Source organism: Trachurus trachurus (genome assembly GCF_905171665.1).
Source record: "Trachurus trachurus genome assembly, chromosome: 7".
NCBI classification, from domain to species: Eukaryota; Metazoa; Chordata; class Actinopteri; order Carangiformes; family Carangidae; genus Trachurus; species Trachurus trachurus.
Genome location: NC_139901.1, coordinates 30,232,022 through 30,252,899, shown reverse-complemented (window position 1 = coordinate 30,252,899; position 20,878 = coordinate 30,232,022). Strand labels below are relative to the sequence as shown.

Here is a 20,878-nt window from a genome sequence, read left to right as displayed (position 1 = left end):
TATTATTAGTGGTGGTGGAAATGCTGGTCGAGCCAACCAGAGTTTCTTTACTTTCGGTTTCGTGGCGAGTCATGAGAATAACGCCGCAGAATTGCCGTTTATGGTGGGAACTACGACGGTATGGGATCGTCTTCGAACCTCTGACTTTAATTCTTGATGAATGAAAACATGAGTCTGTCTTGCGCCGGTCAAAGAATTTCACGGTGCGCGGAGGCTCATAAATGTAGTGTGAAAACGCTTCGCTTTTCTAAAACTCCTCGTTGTCCGTTTAACTTTTTTTTATTAACACATATCTTTATTGATTTTTAGTCTTTACACAACTTCCATCCCTCCCCCTCAACCATGAACGTGGAGCCATCAGTTAAAAAACAATGATATTTCCTTTAGAAAATGAAAAACAAAAACACAAAAAAACAATACAGTACACCTGCCTTTCATCTAGTTACTGTAAAAGAGGTTACATAATTAACTGAAATAAATAGGGGAGAGTGAGAGAGAAAAATGAAAAAATACATGAATTAATTTAAAAAAGAGAGAAACATACATATATACTCAAAATATACCTACAGTATGCATGTGTGTAAAAAAGAAGAAGAAAAGGATAGTATTTATGTATGTAACATTAAAAAGACAACAGAAGCAAATAATAATACAAAACCAACATAAATTAAATTAAAAGGGTACCGTACGATTTAAGGAGTTAGTAAATCAGGTCTTGATTCCAAAAATATGATACAGTAAATGAGTTCCATATGTCATGAAAAATGTGGCTTTTTTGTTTGATTGTATATGTGAGTCTCTCCATCGCTAAGCAAGAAGAAAGTTCATTAATCCACATATTCAAAGAAGGACAATTAACACTTTTCCAATATCTGGCAATAAGACGTTTCACATGCATTAAGCAGAGGTTTAGCAGCTTATTCTCATGCGTTTTCAGGGCCAGTGTTTTGGGTTTCAGGCATTTTTTTTAATGTATTATGGTGGAGACTGTGTCAGTTAATACAAATACATTCAGTTGGATTCATGCTGATGTACAAAACACAGTTTCTCTCTCTCTCTCCGCAGCTTGTGACCAACGCTCCTGAGCTTAATCCCCCTGCTACAGTGTATTTCTGTCTGTTCTGATATCAGTTCATCTGCCATTCATTCAGCCTTAAGGGAGAGACGTGGTGGTGGAGCTCATATTATTATAACTCTGTTTCAAATTCAGTCCCTCTGGCCAAAATAGCAGTTTCATTGTTCTGTGGTATGTGATGTGTTTTTCACTAAGTGTCATTAATGACCAGACACCCTGAGAGGACAATACCTGCATTAATGAGACCTATTGAAAGGCCCAGATGGCGCCTGAGAGAGACCGACAGACCGACAGACAGGGGAGAGTGACAGACAAAAAAGAGGAGAGGTAGATCAGGTGTGGGCTGAGCAATAAGACGGTCGGTGTACGTGGGGTTTAGTTGGGTGGGTGGGTGGGGGCTGGAGGGCAGATTGTTATTCTGTCAGAGGAGGGGGGGGGGCTGTTGGAGACTCTGTGGCCTCGGGCACCAAAGGTTAAGGGACTCTCGCTGCCGCCGGCAGCAGCAGCAGCAGCAGCAGGAAACCTGAGGCCGGTGAGAAACTCTCCTGTCAGTCAGTCTGTCTGTCACACTTAGCCACGTGTGCAACATGTACTTCACACTTGCATGAATAATCACACACTCGCACGTTCGTTCATGCGTTCATGCACACAGTCACACACAGTCACACACAGACACACTCTCGCTGGTAAATGCTCATATAGTATATAAACAGCGTCATGTACTGTAAACAGAGCGAGAAAGAGAAAAATAAAACACAAACAACAACCGTCCTGCGGTGACAAACAAACTAAAAAAAAAAAATGTTCTCGCACACCTGAGTGGAAATGTGTGTGTTGTTGTTGTTGTTGGATGATCAATGCAAATTAAAAACACAACAACGGCAACGGCAGCAGACAGGATGCTGCGTCTGCTGTGTGTTCACTCAGCGGGATAAAGTGCTCAATGAGGCGTGCTTACACGCTTCTGTTGCGGCGGCGGGCGGGGGGACAGGGGGGGGGGGGGGGGGGGGGGGCGGCTAATGGATGCACCTGGGCCAAGCTTCACCAGCAGGTCAGTGCATGTATGCAAATATGACTGCGTGTGGATGTGTAGCATACTGTAGCTCGGATGCATTTATATCGGTAGTGATTGGGAAGGAGGGTGTGATGTGATGGATTGATGACAGGGGCGGTCCAGAGTATTTTCTGGTGGGGGGGCACAACACAGTGAATCGGGGGGGGAGGCTGCCATTGACCGCTCTCTATTGTACAGTTAGACACTGTTTACAGTGTGTCTTCATCTTGCTTTTATTGGCCACATTGAATCTTTCACCTTGTAAGGAAGATGCCTATGACCTTTCCATTTTCCACTTGTAAACATTAAAATTATAACCAATCGATAATCAACTCTGTAAGAGCCATATTTGTATTGCTTACAATAGTTAGTAGTTTTCCTTTAAAATGTTAAACTGCTCCTTTAATTACAACAATATCTTATCTCTCAGACCAAAGCAGCCTATAGGAGCAAGACAGTTTTTTTTGACAATACCTCAGAGTGAATCTTGTAACTTTGTTTTTGCTTTTTACTGTAAAGTTATTTTTTGAACGGAGTTACTGCCTCGTAAGATTCTTTTGTGTCAAGCTTATTGCCAAGAAGACTGCTTAATAGTAGTGGTAAAGCAGAGTACTGGAAGATAGAGATACAAACTCTATCTTGTAAATAAGAAGTCTTATCAGAATAAGCAACACAATAAATTCTCAAAGTGAACATCAGTATCTTATACTCTTACCCAGTAGTTAAAGCTCAGCTCTGTACAAACATCTCAGTGTTTTGTGTAAAAGTCAGTCAGTTATGCAGAATAACCAGAACAAGCATCACTGAAATGGTCAAATTGAGAACAATAACAATCTTACACAATATAGTATAAGTATAGCAAGTATACTATGGACCATGTACTTGTAGCATACTGCTGCTGCCTTCATCAACTCTTGTTAACATTTCCATGTTTCCCACATTCTGTGTCATAAACTATAAACTGTTGTCTTGTCTGTAACAACATCTATTGCACGTCTGTCCGTCCTGGGTGAGGGATCCCTCCTCTGTTGCTCACCCTGAGGTTTCTCCCATTTTTCCCTGTTAAAAGGGTTTTCCATGGAGTTTTTCCTCAGTCGATGTGAGGGTCTAAGGGCAGAGGATGTTGTTATGATGCCATGTAAAGCCCTTTGAGACAAACTGTTGGTAAAAAACGGGCTATACAAAAAAATTTGCCTTGCCTTGCCTAGCCATACTAGAAAGTACTAATTTAATACTTCTTCTGACTTATAAAAAGTACACTTCCAAGTACACTGCCTCAGTTTATATATTTATAAAATGAGTATACTTGTAGTACACTTTAATAAACTACTTTTTGCTAAGGGTTAGTCAGAAGTTAGTGCTTATAGCTCTTTACAGTGAACATATAATAGCAGTGGGAAAGAGCTTTACACAATGATTGGCATTGCCACAAGTCAATGACCATTGGGGGGGAGGGCAGGTGCCCCCCTGTGCCGCCATGTTAGACCCGCCCCTGGTTGATGATGGATGTGGTGGCGACTGCGTCTCTTGTCAGGCTGTCGATGGGGTAGGGGCGTGTGTGCATGTGTTTGTGTGTGTGTGGATTATCCAAGGCGCTAAGGCTGCAGCTGTGAACAAATGCCACCTCCCTTTCAATAACTCCCCCCCTCCTCTTCCTCGTTGCTGCCAATCCCCCCCCTCTTCTCCCTCTCCCTCTTGGGAAATGGAGATGGGTGCTTTTAATGTCCGTTAATCCGGATTACCAGGCAGAAGCACACACATCATCAGTTGTGTGTCCATTCTCAGCCCCAAAAACACCTATTCTGCTGCGCTGCCGCTCATCAAATGGAGCCATTCACGCTGACAAACACATGAAATGCATGAATAAAGCACAAAGAGAAAATGAAGTGGTAATAATATTCCAGCTATTTACAGAGAGAGTGAGAGCGAGAGCGACAGTGGCGGCGGTGGTGGTGAGGGAAGGAAGGTGGAAGAAAAAGACTGGATTCATTTCAGAGCGAGGGGAGGTTCGCTATAGGGAATTTACCACGCTGCTTCTCAGCCTGAGAGAGAGAGAGAGAGAGAGAAAGGCCTGTCTGTCTGACTCCAAACAGAAAGGGAGAGTGAGTGAGTGAGTGAGTGAGTGAGTGAGGGAGGGGAATGACGTCGAGGGGGTAAAGGGGGCTGGCAGCACTTTCGTCTCACTCCACAAGGTGGCGATAATTGTGTCGATGAAAAAAAAAGAAAAAAAAAAAAAAGCCAAAGCAGGCTGGGAACAATAAAATCATCAGGACAGCTGACAGCTCGGCAGCGGGGAGCCGCCCGTAGAGGGCAAAAGCGAGCTGAGATGTCAAACAGTGGATAAAGAGATACACCCAGACATGACAGATCGCTTGTTCTCAATATAGAGCGTCGGCCATATTTCTGTAGCAGCACTTGCAGTGGCAACAGCCCCCACACTGCCCCACCAACAACCCCCCCATACACACACACACACACCCCCAAGCCCTTCCAGCTATATTTAGCGTGGGACTTCTTCTTATTCTCCTCTCCTCAGCAAGTGCAGTGATATTCTCTAATCTGCCAGTTTGTGTGAACCTCTGGGCTCAGGTAACTACAACCAGCCTGCAGGAATTAACAAAAAAAAAAAGAAAAAGAAAGAAAAAGAAGAAGTATGGCAAGCCATTTTACGTAACATTTAAAAGCCAGACTGGATATGTGTTGTAGACATCTGTAATTCAGTTTTGCCTCGTCAAAAAGAACATTTCAGATATCCACAACTACGTTCTTCCTATAGGACAAATGACGTCACTTTTGCCATTCATGTGTATGGGGGTTTGTCGTTACAGATATCTACAATTCAGTTGCAGATATCCGCTATGTGAATTACAGATATCTGTAACTGAATTACGACTAGTACTAATTCCAGTTTGAGATATCTACAATTTGATTCTGACTAGTCATAATTCCAGTTCAAGATATCTTTAATTCACCTCAATTAACGATATCTACAGTAGGCCTACATGTCCCTTTTCGGATATTTTACTGTAAATTAAGTTTTGACTAGGCGAAATGAGGTTGTAGATATCTGTAACTGGAATTATGACTAGTCAAAATGACGTTGTAGATATCTCAAACTGGAATTTGTACTAGTCGTAATTCAGTTACAGATATCCGTAATTCACATAGCGGATATCCGCAACTGAATTGTAGATATCTGTAATGACAAACCCCATACACATGAATGGCAAAGGTGACGTCATTTGTCCTAGGAAGAACGTAGTTGTGGATATCTGAAATGTTTTTTTTGACTCGGTAAAACTGAATTACAGATATCTTGAATAAAAAATCCAACTATTCAAAATGTAATTACGACGATCCAGAATGACGTTGTTGATATCTACAATGTTAATTCCGGATAGTCAAACTTAGCTTTTCAATGTTAAATCCGCTTGCCACAGGAAGAAGTCCATTTCTGAGCTTGTAGGCACCAGTGTTGTGTCTTTTTTTTGAGCCACAGATGCCTTTATTACTGTAACTAAGTATGGATGAATGCTCTGAGTGGCTGAACACAATCGGACCTTCGCTGAGTGCCAGGATTCGCCCCAAGATGTTTATGCTGCAGAGGGGCTATTTCAAGAATCTGCAGCACTGGCAGCGTACGCATCATGTTTACATAGATGAACGGACTAACGCCAAACTCCACGCCTGAGTGGACTGGAGGGAACATACACACACAAGTGGGAAAACCAACCAACCACTCACTCACTCATTCTCTTGCCTGTTCCCACTCTGCAGCTTTAGGACATGATGCCATATTTACACACACAGGAGGGAGGGGGCGTATAGACCACCTAACACCACCTTAGATCTATAGATGTATAGATGTATAGATGTATAGATGTATAGATAGATAGATAGATAGATAGATAGATAGATAGATAGATAGATAGATAGATAGATAGATAGATAGATAGATAGATAGATAGATAGATAGATAGATAGATAGATAGACAGATAGATAGATATATAGATAGATAGATAGATAGATAGAACGATAGATAGATAGAACGATAGATAGATAGATAGATAGATAGATAGAACGATAGAACGATAGATAGATAGATAGAACGATAGATAGATAGATAGATAGAACGATAGATAGATAGATAGAACGATAGATAGATAGATAGAACGATAGATAGATAGATAGATAGATAGATAGATAGATAGATAGATAGATAGATAGATAGATAGATAGATAGATAGATAGATAGAGAGAGAGACAGACAGACAAACAGATAGACAGACAGATAAATAGATAAACAAATAGATAGTATATGGATAGATAGAGAGATAGAGAGAGAGACTGATGATGGTGATGGTGATGATGATGATGATGATGATGATGGTGATGATGATGAAGATGAACCTCCCTGATGAACACTCCACATCCTGATTTGCTACATATGCGACGCTGCACACGCTGTGCAATAAAAAGGTCGCCCGGTGCACAGGGTTGTGCGCTTGAATACACTTGCAGCCAGGCACGCATGTATGTGTGTGTGTAATTGTGCGTACAGTATGTGACAAGCGGTAATCAGCCTCAGCCTATACTCACTGGAAGGAGGGGGGGCGCGAGTCTCCGATGCCCCCGGTTCTCTCCAGGGGAGGGGGCAGCTCCGGGTGGCTCTCCGTGCACTGGGACCCCCCGTCAGAGTGGGCGCTCTCTGCCAGGACCAACTGGGAGAGGGAGAGGGAGAAAAAGGAAGGAAAAAAATCATTATAGAAGTTACAGTAAAGGGATAGTTCACCCAAAATTCAAATTTCACTCATTATCTACTCACCCTCATGTGGACTAAGGGCTGGGAGAAGTTTCAGAGTCCTCCGTGGCTTCTCTGAGTTACAGGGGGTCTCGGCGTAGCAGTGCATGTCCATATAACGGTTGCAAATGGATACCAACTGTCTTCGTAACAAAAAGACACACCAAAAAACATCCAAATACCTCCATGCTGCTCGTATGTAATGTCCGTCTTGTATTGAAGCCCCAAAATGCAAAATTGTCCCGAAGCTCCTCTTCCCGGTTCGTCAAATTTGGACGAACTGGGAAGAGGAGCTTCCGCTACAAACAAGCTTGAAATATAGACTTATTTAATTTTTTTCGGGACAATTTCGCATTTCAGGGCTTCAGTACAAGACGGACATTACATACGAGCAGCATGGAGGTATTTGGATGTTTTTTGGTGTGTCTTTTTGTTACGAAGACAGTTGGTATCCATTTGCAACCGTTATATATGGACATGCACTGCTACGCCGAGAGCCCCTGTAACTCAGAGAAGCCACGGAGGAACTCTGAAACTTCTCCCAGCCCTTAGTCCACATGAGGGTGAAATTTCAATTACCAACTCTTTAAATATTCAGCTCAGAGAGGAAAAACACAAACAACGATAAATATTTAGTTGAACGATATAGGTCCCATGGTGTGTAGGGGGGAGGAGGAGGAGGAGGAGGAAGAGGAGGAGGTGGAGGGGTGGGATGGGGATCAAAAACAACCTCAACAGACTCTGCGACACTCAAAGATAAACACACACAGCGCAGCAGCGGCGTTGGCACCGCAGAGACAGACACGTCTTGTGTACAAGTATGCATGAGGAGAGAGAGAGAGAGGGAGTATGAAATGAGACGCAGAGAAAGAAAGAGGCCTGCAGATGACTGGTGGCGCCGAATAAACAACTTGAGAAACACAGCGAGCAACACAGAAACTTAAAAGAGCAGACTGCTTTTTTACTCGGCTGCTGAGTGTCGGCACAAAAGACGATGTACAATGACCCCGCAAGACACACAGCGCACTCCCCTTTCATCCCAGCCGGGGAATAATGAAAGTTAAAGCCGGCAGCCTGCCGAACGAGTAACTACTGTATATGGGATGTGATTATTCTAAATGCAAGCTTTAGATTCGCCGTGTCACCGCGGGGTCAGAGCGTTCTGCAACGAAACCCCCTTTGGTTACTGTTTCATTTCGGGAGCTTCCTTCGGGTTTCATTCTGTGTCTGGTTTTCTGATCCTCTGATCCCTGATATATGGAAAACTGTTTTCTGTAAGTAGTGCAGCTCCTTTCTGTTTAATTGTGCTATTAAAGAAATATATCTCCATACTTTTAAGGATGAACTGGTACTGATACCAGCCCCCTCTATTTCTCAGATCGTCATTCTCTATAGTGCAATATGTGGGGAGATCACTGGATTGTTTAGGTAACATGGATATAAGGAAAACTGTTTTCTGTAGTGCAGCTCCTTTCTGTTTAATTGTCTGATTAAAGAAAAATATCCAGCCCCCTCTACAGTATTTCTCAGATCTTCATTCTCTATAGTGCAATATGTGGGGAGTTCATTGGATTGTTTAGGTAACACTATGTAACACTGATATATGGAAAACTGTTTTCTGTAAGTAGTGCAGCTCCTTTCTGTTTAATTGTGCTATTAAAGAAATATATCTCCATACCTTTAGGGATGCACTGGTGCTGATACCAGTCCCCCTCTACAGTATTTCTCAGATCTTCATTCTCTATAGTGCAATATGTGGGGAGATCACTGGATTGTTTAGGTAACACTATGTAACACTGATATATGGAAAAGTGTTTTCTGTAAGTAGTGCTGCTCCTTTCTGTTTAATTGTCCGATTAAAGAAAAATATCTCCATACTTTTAGGGATGCACTGGTATTGATACCAGCCCCCTCTGTTTCTCAGATCTTCATAGTGCAATATGTGGAGAGATTGCTGGATTGTTTGGGTAACACTGTAGAGCTGTGGACTCAGGACTGCACTCTGCTATTACAGTTCTTGAAACAGAAATTACATCCACAAAACAACATGGACAAACCTCCAAACCACTTGGCAATTGTTCACAACAGAATTGAATTTCTCATTCATTTCATCAAATTGCAAATGTCTTGGTACAGTACAGGTAGCCTCCAGTTAGTGAATAGATGTTGTTGATCTAAACTGATTGATTGATTCTCAGTCTAATGGTTCTTCTCTCCAAAACATGTCAGCATCATTTCATCCTATAAGTCAGTGGTTCCCAACCTTTTTTGGCCCATAACCCTATTTTGACAGCACAAACTTCTGGTGACCGTGATCACAGCCCTCAATCAAGAAGTGCAAGCTCAGATATTTTTATATGCTACATTTTATTTTAACTCGATTTATATTCAAGAAAGTGAAAGGATCGAATATAGTTGTTTAATATTGTCTGTGGCGTTTTTTAATCATAATTTAAAAAAGAAAAATAATTAGTTAAAAACATATTTTTATCAGAATTCTTTTAAATCAATGACTTGACATTCCAGGCGACCCCATTTGAATTCCAGGCGACCCCATGTAGGGTCACAAAACACTGCTATAAGTCATCACATGCACAATAGTCTGTTCAATTGTCAAAATTAGTCAAGAACATAATACCATATATGAATGAATTCCATATATTGATTTACAGTACTGTAGACTATATATAATAGTCCTTGTTTTTTTGTTTATGTGTTTATATTACGGTATATTACACTGTATACTGTACATTTTCTTTTTACTCTGATGTATGGAGGTTCCTTTATGTGTGTGAATAAAAATGGTTACAATTTCCTTGGCAGTGCAATGTGTGATGTCAAACCTTGGAGCATACTCTTACTGTAAAATACTTTTTCTCCAGCTTTATACACAATTGTTTTCTGTTATCTAGACAAAATAATAAAACTAGTACAGTAACGATTGTGAATGAAGAACTGGGCTCAGACTGAGAGGTGGACATGAGGGATATTTCAAAGCTCCTCTGCCATAGTGACAATACATCTATACATTTGGACTTGCAGTGCTCACACAATGCCAATGGGACGATGCATTTTGGGGACACTGAGTATTTATATGGGAAAAGAATTTAGTTTTGACACATGAGTGAACTGTTTAAGGAGAGATATGAGCTTTTTCAATGGTATTGTGCTGAACTTTAAGACTGTTTTACCAAATTATCTTAAGAGTTTTGAGAATCTGTTTCAAGAAATGAGCCAAACCAATGGAGAACAACTGTAAAAATATAAAATCTTGAGTGCGATGGGTCAGGTTTCTTTATATATAACTTTTCTAATAAGGTTTTACCACATGAAAAAATCTGCAACTGTAATATAAACTACATTTGTTTAAAAATGGAGGAAAATAAAATCAGGATATATCCAAATCAACATATCAGAACTTGTGTTAGTAAATATGCTGTTATTCTTTGCTTGAACTTGAGAATTAATAGCTCACAATTGTGACTATCTTTCAAGCTGTCAGACGTCTGATGGAGAATCTACAAATATGTTATTGCAGATGGATTCACTATCATAGTGGCTTCTGCAAGATGCTCTCCTGTTTTTTTCCCCCAGAAGAACCTCATATTATTTGAAGCAGACAAAATACACTATGAATCATAGAAAGCACATTTATGTTAATTACATCACATTCTGCCTGTGTACGATACAAACACATAATTATATTCTGGGGATTTCTTATGCAAAAATCGAGATGTATCAACATTTTTGTGAATTACCAGTAGTGGCACAGTGTTGCCATGAAAAAAAAAATCCATAACTGTACACATAAAACCTGCTTACTGTAAGCAAATTAAAGGGATAGTTCAACATTTTGGCAAATTGGCCCATTGCCATAATCCCTATAGTCATAGCAGTAGGTTTGTTACCTTTAATTGTCGGTGCAAGCTGATTTTAGAACGGCGGAGCAGAGCCGCGAGTTTAATTATGGCTGTCATAGAAGAGAGAAGCTCTGGCTTTACTGTAAATATAGATGATTGATGATTAGTCTGACAGGCTGCTCATTTCATCTACTTGGTGGCTTTTCGTCAAAATGAATAAGAAATTCATTATTTGGTCCGGTTTTGCTCCACAGGGAGGTCAGAGGTCAAACACACTTGCACTGGCGGCTAAATAGCTGTGAGGGCCTGTCGTGTTCATTAGCACTTAAGCACTGTCGATACCATCTAACAACAAAAGGATTGTTGCATTGCTGCTCCACAACCAGCTGGCCCAAATGCACAATATGCATCTATGGTATATATTTAAAGGGATAGTTCAACATTTTGGCAAATTGGCCCATTGCCATAATCCCTATAGTCATAGCAGTAGGTTTGTTACCTTTAATTGTCGGTGCAAGCTATTTTTAGAACGGCAGAGCAGAGCCGCGAGCTGCTCAGAGCTACGCTACGGAGGCTCATGGGCCAATTTGCCAAAAAATGTTGAACTATCCCTTTAAATATATAACATAGATGCATATTGTGCATTTGGGCCAGCTGGTTGTGGAGCAGCAATGCAACAATCCTTTTGTTGTTAGATGGTATCGACAGTGCTTAAGTGCTAATGAACACGACAGGCCCCTCACAGCTTTATAGCCGCCAGTGCAAGTGTGTTCAACCTCTGACCTCCCTGTGGAGCAAAACCGGACCAAATAATGAATTTCCTCACACGCAGATCAATCGGGGGCCGGATGTTTATTCATTTTGACAAAAAAGCCACCAAGTCGATGAAATGAGCAGCCTGTCAGATTATAATCATCAATCATTTATATTTACAGTAAAGCCGGAGCTTCTCTCCTCTATGACAGCCATGATTAAGATGTAAATGCTCCTCCCAACATGACGGACTGATTTAATTTGACATACTTTATTGTCCCCGAGGGAGAGGAGACTGACTCTGTTTATCTTCTGTAATGACAGGACGCTATAAATCCCCCCCACAAGTCAACAGAAGTAACCTCCATCAGATAGGTTACACTCGCTGCTGGTGGCTAATCTCTGTCACCTCTGGATGGATGGATTTTTTTTTTTTTTTTTTGTAACAGCGGCTCAGTTTGATATCAAATGAAAACACTCACACCACCACCACCACCTATATAATGCAGCAGAACAGTGGGCTTCAAGGTGAAGAGTTGTTTTAAAAAGCATGTGCGGAGGCGTTGCATTTACATGATCCATGATGAGTGCTTCACATATCTTTGGTTGGAGCTTCAAGCTGCACACAGGCAAGCAGCCAGGAGAGAGGGATGGAGAGAGAGGGAGAGAAAGAGAGAGTGGGACAGCATCCATGTCACTTACCCAGGACACTACTCTCCCATTGAAGCAGGGCAGCTTGGCGTTGTCATCGGAAATCTCTTCTTTGACGACCCTGGGGACGAGACAGACACACAGAGTCAGAGTCAGAGTCAGAGTCGGGCTTTGACCCAGCGGGAGGGAGGACACGGAGCAGAATCAGCTCGATGCACACAGGACAGAGCAGCAGAAGCAGCAGCAGCAGCAGCAGTACAGCCTCGAGACACTTTCACTCCCCAGCCGTAGCTGACACATACTGAGACACATTCACGCTTTCTAACTCACATTTTCCACATGGCTTTGAACCAGCTCTGCACCGTCGCTGCTGGTACAGGAAGGCTTGACGTCTCTATCAGTGATTTATGGACTGGTTTATCGGCTGTGTGTGTCCACTCATACTTAGTAAGCACAATAATACTGTAATGTAGGTGCTGATTGAACCTGGCAGGGATAAGGCCATAAAACTTTAATGAATGGATTTGATAGATTCATTATTACTGTGTATTTCTACTTCTTGTCTATTACCAGCCAAGGGACTACCGATGTAAATTACAGTAACAGGCTTGCTAACTCTGGCACATTTACATTTGTATTTATATACAGATAGATAGAACGATAGATAGATAGATAGATAGATAGATAGATAGATAGAACGATAGATAGATAGATAGAACGATAGATAGAACGATAGATAGATAGATAGATAGATAGATAGATAGATAGATAGATAGATAGATAGATAGATAGATAGATAGAACGATAGATAGATAGATAGATAGATAGATAGATAGATAGATAGATAGATAGATAGATAGATAGATAGATAGAACGATAGATAGAACGATAGATAGAACGATAGATAGATAGATAGAACGATAGATAGATAGATAGAACGATAGATAGAACGATAGATAGATAGAACGATAGATAGATAGATAGAACGATAGATAGATAGATAGATAGATAGAACGATAGATAGAACGATAGATAGATAGATAGATAGATAGATAGATAGATAGATAGATAGATAGATAGATAGAACGATAGATAGAACGATAGATAGAACGATAGATAGAACGATAGATAGATAGATAGATAGATAGATAGATAGAACGATAGATAGATAGATAGAACGATAGATAGAACGATAGATAGATAGATAGATAGATAGATAGATAGATAGATAGATAGATAGATAGATAGACAGACAGATAGAAGATAGATAGATAGATAGATATATAGATAGATAGATAGATAGATAGATAGATAGATAGATAGATAGATAGATAGATAGATAGATAGATAGAACGATAGATAGATAGACAGACAGACAGACAGACAGATAGAACGATAGATAGAACGATAGATAGATAGAACGATAGATAGATAGAACGATAGAACGATAGATAGAACGATAGATAGAACGATAGATAGAACGATAGATAGATAGATAGAACGATAGATAGAACGATAGAACGATAGAACGATAGAACGATAGAACGATAGATAGATAGATAGATAGATAGATACAGTAGATAGATAGATAGATAGATAGATAGATAGATAGATAGAACGATAGATAGAATGATAGAACGATAGATAGATAGAACGATAGATAGAACGATAGATAGAACGATAGATAGAACGATAGATAGATAGATAGATAGATAGATAGATAGATAGATAGATAGATAGATAGATAGATAGATAGATAGATAGATAGATAGATAGATAGATAGATAGATAGATAGATAGATAGATGGAAAGACAGACAGACAGATAGACAGATAGAATGATAGATAGATAGAACGATAGATAGACAGATAGATAGATAGATAGATAGATAGATAGATAGATAGATAGATAGATAGATAGATAGATAGATAGATAGATAGATAGATAGATAGATAGATAGATAGATAGATAGATAGATAGATAGATAGATAGATAGATGGATGGATGGTGTGTTACATGTGGGTAATAAAAGCCTCATGGCCGCGACAACAGGGCGTCAAGGCACAGGAGCGAGTATTAATAGAGCGATCCGGCGTGTGAGCCTCCCTCGGTGCGTTTCGACTCGGGCTGTAAATTCCCAACAAAAATACCTCCCAGTTACCCTTTGACCCGCTGGGACACAGTTCAGCAGCAGAGCAGTCACCACACCTGCTGGGGCTCGTGTCACATAGATCAGGCCTGAAGCTCGCTGAGTAACACCTCACTTACACATTCATTATCATGGGCACTGAAACGTCTTGATGTATTTGTCAGTTTCCATTATAACTCCCTGAATATCTTTATTGCATGTTGTTTGTTTTCTTTTTCTTTTTCTTCTTTTTTTTTGTTTTTTTGGCAAAGGCTTTTCTCAGTAATGGTATAAACGAGCGTTTCTGAAACTGTGGAGCTCTCATATCATCGTCTCGGCTTTGAACACATACATGAAAAGGGGAGAGGCACGATTTGAGAGCAGCAAGGAGAAAAAAAAAGCCTAAGAAGATTTTATGCAGGGGTGTCTCTGACAGCGACTTTACAGCTTTCTTTTTCCACCTCTTGTTTGCCAGAAACTTCCCACTGCCACTGAAATGATTAGCCAAGCTACAGTTGCTGCTGCTGCTGCTGCTGCTGAGGGAGCCGTGTAGCTGGGAGTGGTGGACGGAGATAACGTAGCCTTGTGGCTGGAACCGACGACCGCAGAGTCTGCTGCTGCTGCTGCTGCTGTGGCCTGTTCCACCTCAGGGAGAGGAAAAGGGGGGAGAGAGGAGGGGAGAGGAGGGGAGGGGAGGGGAGAGGGCTGGCCGCTGGCTGCGTGTTAGGTCGGAAATGTTTGCATCCTCTCTCTCTCTCTCTGGAGCTGACCAGCTGTAAGGTGACTTGTGAGGATGTGGGAGTGGCCTGCAGTGGAGTGAAATCTCTTTTTCTTCTCCTTCTTCTCCTTCCCAATTCCTTCTGACAGGGATGAAGCTGTTTGTGACTTTTGTGTTTTACAATTTCTCAAAGCTTAAAGCAGAAGTAAGCGGAATATTTGTGTTAATATGAGTCTTAAATAGTTCTATCTTCCGACAGCAATCACTTCTATAGAGTGTTTGGTCTGAAACACGGGTCTGTCAGTCACTCTGCTCTGCTGTAAGCTGAGGAGAAAACTTTCCTTGTATCCTACAACCTTTATCCAATGACGAGAGAGAACGGCATAAAGGGGCGGTCCTCTCTGTGTGTGCAGCCAAGGGATGCGCGTGAATGTGGTGACGTAGGGACGAGGGCGGGGACTGCTAACTCTATCAGCTGACAGGAAGTTAGCCAAAACCACCGGATCGCTTACTTCTGCTTTAAAGGTGCATTGTGTAGGAATTACTCCCAATCGCAAGCAACTCAATCGTATTTTTCATGCTGCATTCACCTTAATCGGGCAGACGGCAGATGGACGACAGCCGCTGCACATAACGGCATAAACAAGCCTCTGTGTAAACAAGTGGTCCGTCAGCACGAGGCAAAACAACACACGTGACAATATGTTGTCATGGCGATGTTGTATTGTTTACCTGACCCACGTTTTACCGTCTTTCTCTGGACTTCTGTGACTAAAATGAGAATCTGGTTTGTTAGCGACGGCCGTCTGCCCGACTGCAGGTGAATGCAGCATCAGTGTAACGCTCCGTTCCTCCTCACTGCGTTACCGCGGCGACTTTTCACAAACGCCACCTCCACCTGAGCCGACAGCTCCGGTGTCTCCGCTGAGTTTCCGTGGTTTCCTACCGTCACGCTGCCACTGAACGTAAAAACATGGCGACACCACATGGCAGCAGCACCGAGCTTACCCGCTCCATGGAGATATGAATGATATGAACGGCTCATTCAGAGCTGAAAGGAACACTTCACTTTGTTGATGGGGGGGATTACTGATTAATGAAAAACAGACTTTTGAAACAAATAATCGATTTTCGTGAATAGATAACAGGAGAAGTTACACAATGTCCCTTTAAAAAAATGTAAAAAATCCCCAGAAACAAATCAAATGATAACAGATGACGTCTTTAACACGCGGTGTAACACCCTTGGCCTGCTTTCTTTGCAGCTCCCATCTGATATGAGGAGGGTGTTAGTGTTCGTTCCACTCTTGAACTCTCTCACACGCGCACACACACACACACACACACACACACACACACACACACACACACACACACACACACACACACACACACACACACACACACACACACACACACACACACACACACACACACACACACACACACACGCACACGCACACAACATAACAAACCATAAGCCCTGTCTAAAGAAGCATGTGTCTGGTGTGGGCTGCTGTCACAGATCTGACTTCTTAGAGCTGACAGCTTAAATAGGTCTTAACAGATTTCACAGGATAATGACACAAGATTTACCCTGGTGATCGCCGAATATTCCACTGCCGGGGATATTTGTGTAGCTGGGGAAGATTAGAAGTGTTTGTTTATGCTGTGAGAGACAGAGGAGGTGCTGGGTAATAGTCGCAGCCTAAAACCAAGAAAAACTTTGGGACAGGAGCAGCAGCAGCCAGCTAACAGTGTAACGCCAGGGGCCTCGGCTATATCCAAGGACTTTGGTGCGGCTGATGCTAATGATACTATAAACAGGGAAGCAAAATATTTAAAGTCGATTTAGATGGTGGAAAAGATAGACTTGAATAAGACAAAAGGCTCTGACACAGGAAACAGCTTGATTCAAAAACGTGTAACGTAGAAAACAGCTGTTGACGCCGCGTTTAACAGTCCAAGCCTGCAGTTTTCAGTTTGCACAGCAGCAAAAACCCACAAAGTTCAGATGTTTTCGCTGTATTCTCATCCGTAAGGTCACTTTTACAAGCAGAGAGCAATTTTTTCGTTAATGCCACAACACCACCACCACGACGCCCGGGTGCAGCATAACCTTCAATCGTGTCGCCATCCTCAAATGGCAAAAAAAACAACAACAAGTGAGGCGAGGAAGGAGTGCAGTTGTGCAAAAAAGCTGCAGATTTTTGTCCTCTGACTACAGGGGCTCAGCAGCATCACTTCCTCAGCAGAAGAAAGATCCAACCAACCCCCCCCCAACTCCCCTTCTACCAAACCCCCCTCTATTTTCCGAGGCACAAACAAGACTGTTTCTTTCAGACCTTCAGCTTTGGCTGCTTCCTCAGCTCCACAGTGCCTCTGTGACTTGCATTATAGTGAGGTCTCAAAACCCACTCACCACCAGTGGCAATGACAAAATGCCATATCATCACCTTGAAGTCTCGGGAAAGCAAAAAAAATAAATAAAATGAAAAAAAAAGAAGAAAAAGAAGAAGCCAAGTGGGTTCCTTCAAAACAACCCAGCCTCAATTAGCTTCCTGTCTTATGAATATTGATGACTGAATGAATATGACTAGAGAAAGAAGTGAGGTATGAAATGTGTACAAAGAAACAGTCATCGTTTAATTTGCTTTGCTTTGCTGTGTGAACGGAAAAAAAAAAAACAGAACGCCACAGCCCACGGTTACACTACTGACTCCAAAGGGACCTGAAGACGACGATGGCCGTGTTCGCTGCTGCAGAGGAGCTGAGGCGACGAGGGACAAACCGTTTATCAAATTTGTGTGGCCATTGCGTTAAGGAGCTGATATGGGCGGCACAAATGTAGTTCAGCAATCCCATAAGAAAATGGCTGGTTCTTCCCGGGCGCAGCAGGGGGTCTACTACAGAGGACCTTGCGCTGACTGCTCATTTACATTTCAAACACTGTCTATAACTGCAAGGGATTTGATGTTTTCCCTCTCTGCTTAGCAGTCTTATTCCTCCCAAGCTAATTCTCCAGCAGCAGCCAGCAGCAGCCATACTGTCTGTCTGTGTGCATGCAGTACAGACAGCATGGCCACCACAAAGCGCTTGCTATCCTCTGTGCCTTTGACTGGCTTTTTGCTTCCATACTGTGCCAGTACCATACGGCGCTCGCCGAGCCCAGATATTCAACCTTAACTCAAAGGCAGGGAGAAGAAAAAAAAAAACTGCACATGAAGGAAGACGCTTTTATAAAGTGTCTATAACAGCTGAACGTGTTAATATTTGTTTTCGTTTTGACAACGTCCAATTCACTGGTGAATAGGGATGTCACGATTACTTGCTTTCACAATTAATTTATCGTAAAGATTCCTAAATACCTCACTTTCCAAAAAAGATTATGTCGGAACCATCATGTGCGCCATAGTAGATACTGGAGGTAAATGCACAGATACTGGTCCAGTTACCTAATGTTACACTGAATCGGTAGGAATTTAAAAGTTTGCATGTCATTTGTAATTAAAAAAAAGCTTAAAATAAACTTAAACCCTTGGTAAAGATGACAATTAATTCCACTGGGGAATATAATTGGTCCTTTATTACTGTAATAGATACTTAAAATTGATTTTACACATACATAGTGTTGGGAAATTAATTAATGCATAATAATCGTGATAATCGTAATACCGTGATTATTTCTCTGACAATTAATCGTACCAAGAAAATCTATAATCGTGACTCGTGACATCCCTACTGGTGAATTCAACACGCTTTGTTGTTGATGCACATGCATAGGCCGGCCGGCCGGTCGGTCAGCCCTATATACCGTAGCGGCCGGACCGTGTTCAGCAACATGGAGCTACGTCTCCATGTGGTGAGAGCAAACATGCTTTGTTTGTTTCCATAATCTGCTTGTCGATCACCTGAGGCCCGTGCAGCGAGCAGCAAGCAGAGCACCGAGCAGCGAGAAGCGAGCAGCTCGGGCCTGCAGTTGCTGCTGGAAAAGGCAGGAAGCCGAGGGCCGAGGGGGACAAAGCAGCGAGCGAGCAGGCGAGCGAGCGGGGGCCGAGCCTCGCCGTGCAGCCACCAGGAAGAAGGCAGCTTCCCTCACAAGGTCAGGCTGCAGTGGAAATGGGATGACGTTATAGTGTAGGGCTGTATAGACACTGCCTTGCCTCTGCATTTCCTCCAGTCGTGTTTGCGATTACAGTGCGAGATACTAATGTGCGTCTGTGTGTGTGTGTGTGTGTGTGTGTGTGTGTGTGTGTGTGTGTGTGTGTGTGTGTGTGTGGGCCCATGTACAGTATGACTGTTCAGATTGGAATGAGAAACGGGCACTGACACAAATATGTCATTCTCGGCCGAGGCCCCTGACACAAGGAGATCTTAGCTGAAGAGCTCTGTCCAACCTGGTGTTACACTTCTGAAAACTCAGGATGGGATTACAAAGGGAGGAACGGAGACAGAGAGAGGGAGGGAGGGAGAGAGGGAGGGAGGGAGGAAAAGGGTGAGAAAGAAGGAGGAAATAATTCTGGTATTCATAATGTCCAACGTCCAGTGGTGGCGGGCGGCGGCGGCGGAGTAGGAGGAAGGAAGCTCCTGTGACTTTTCCTACGCATGAAAAATAAGATTATAGTCCCACATGACGCGTTGTGAATCATTAGACTGATCCTGATGCGGTTCAATAACGGAAGCTACATGTATTAAAATTAAAATGACGCAGCCTGTGGGTTAAATGACTCATTTACTTTCTCTCTCTCTCTCCTGACCACAGCCAATTACAATATGTACATTACATAGTGGTCTGTGAGATGCAACGAGACGTGATGACAAACAGTCGGCTTGTTCTACTTAACCTACATTTACATTCTTTCTTTTTTCATTAAAAAAAATAAGCTTTTAGTAATAACGTTGTCAGAAAACCCATATGAGGATGCAACAGTCTGACGGATCTCCACCTCTTGAGACTATTACTGTACTGTAGGCATTAAAACTAATTATATGATTGCATGTCTAATAATCACAATTACTGGCTTTGTGGTTGCTGTATTCCCTTGGGATTTGTACGTGTGCGTATAAAGAAAGACAACTTATTTCCCTTTTCCCAGGCTGTAACTAGCAGTTTTTCAAAAATTTTAAATATTTTAAATTAAAAATCAGATTTTTTTTTTACATGGTTCTATTGCATGTCTAATAACACTGCCAATTTGTTGTATATACTTTTGTACATTAGATTTTATTATTTGCTATTGCTATTTTCCTATTTTATTATGTATAGTTCATATTCTTATACTATATGTTGTTATCGTCACTGTGTGTAATGCTGCTGCTGCACTATCTATCTATCTATCTATCTATCTATCTATCTATCTATCTATCTATCTATCTATCTATCTATCTATCATCACAATTACTGGCTTTGTGGTTGCTGTATTTCCTTTTGGACTTGTACAATATATGTGCGCATAAAGAAAGACAACTTATTTTCCTTTTCCCAGGCTGTAACAAGCAGTTTTTCCCCAAAAAATTAACATTTTGACATGGTTCTATCTCCATATGCTGCAAAAAATGTTTTTTAAATAAATAAAAATAAATCCCACACTACGGAGCCTATAAACCAAACACAGAAAGAAACCAAAACAAAAACATGCTGAAACCTGAGAACTTAAACATGTGGACTCTTTGTGTCAACACTGCTCTGACATTTCTATTCCACCTGGGCTCGTGCACTTGACATTGTTGTGGGTGTAATATCCCCCCAGTGTGTGTGTGTGTGTGTGTGTGTGTGTGTGTGTGTGTGTGTGTGTGTGTGTGTGTGTGTGTGTGTGGAAGGAGCAGCCGTGGGTCTG

The 20,878-nt window shown here is 41.8% G+C and overlaps 1 protein-coding gene across 1 annotated transcript in view; it reads right to left on the bottom strand.

Moving 5' to 3' along the window:
• The window catches only part of LOC310988997 (segment polarity protein dishevelled homolog DVL-1-like), a 42,288-nt gene that overhangs the window by 20,507 nt on the left and 903 nt on the right, over positions 1-20,878 (bottom strand). Inside the window, exons 2-3 of the mRNA XM_083975838.1 lie at positions 12,247-12,316; positions 6,730-6,851 (exon numbers count right to left, since the gene is read on the bottom strand). Coding sequence (XP_083831964.1) covers positions 6,730-6,851; positions 12,247-12,316 — 192 coding nt within the window. The remainder of the gene's footprint in view (positions 1-6,729; positions 6,852-12,246; positions 12,317-20,878) is intronic.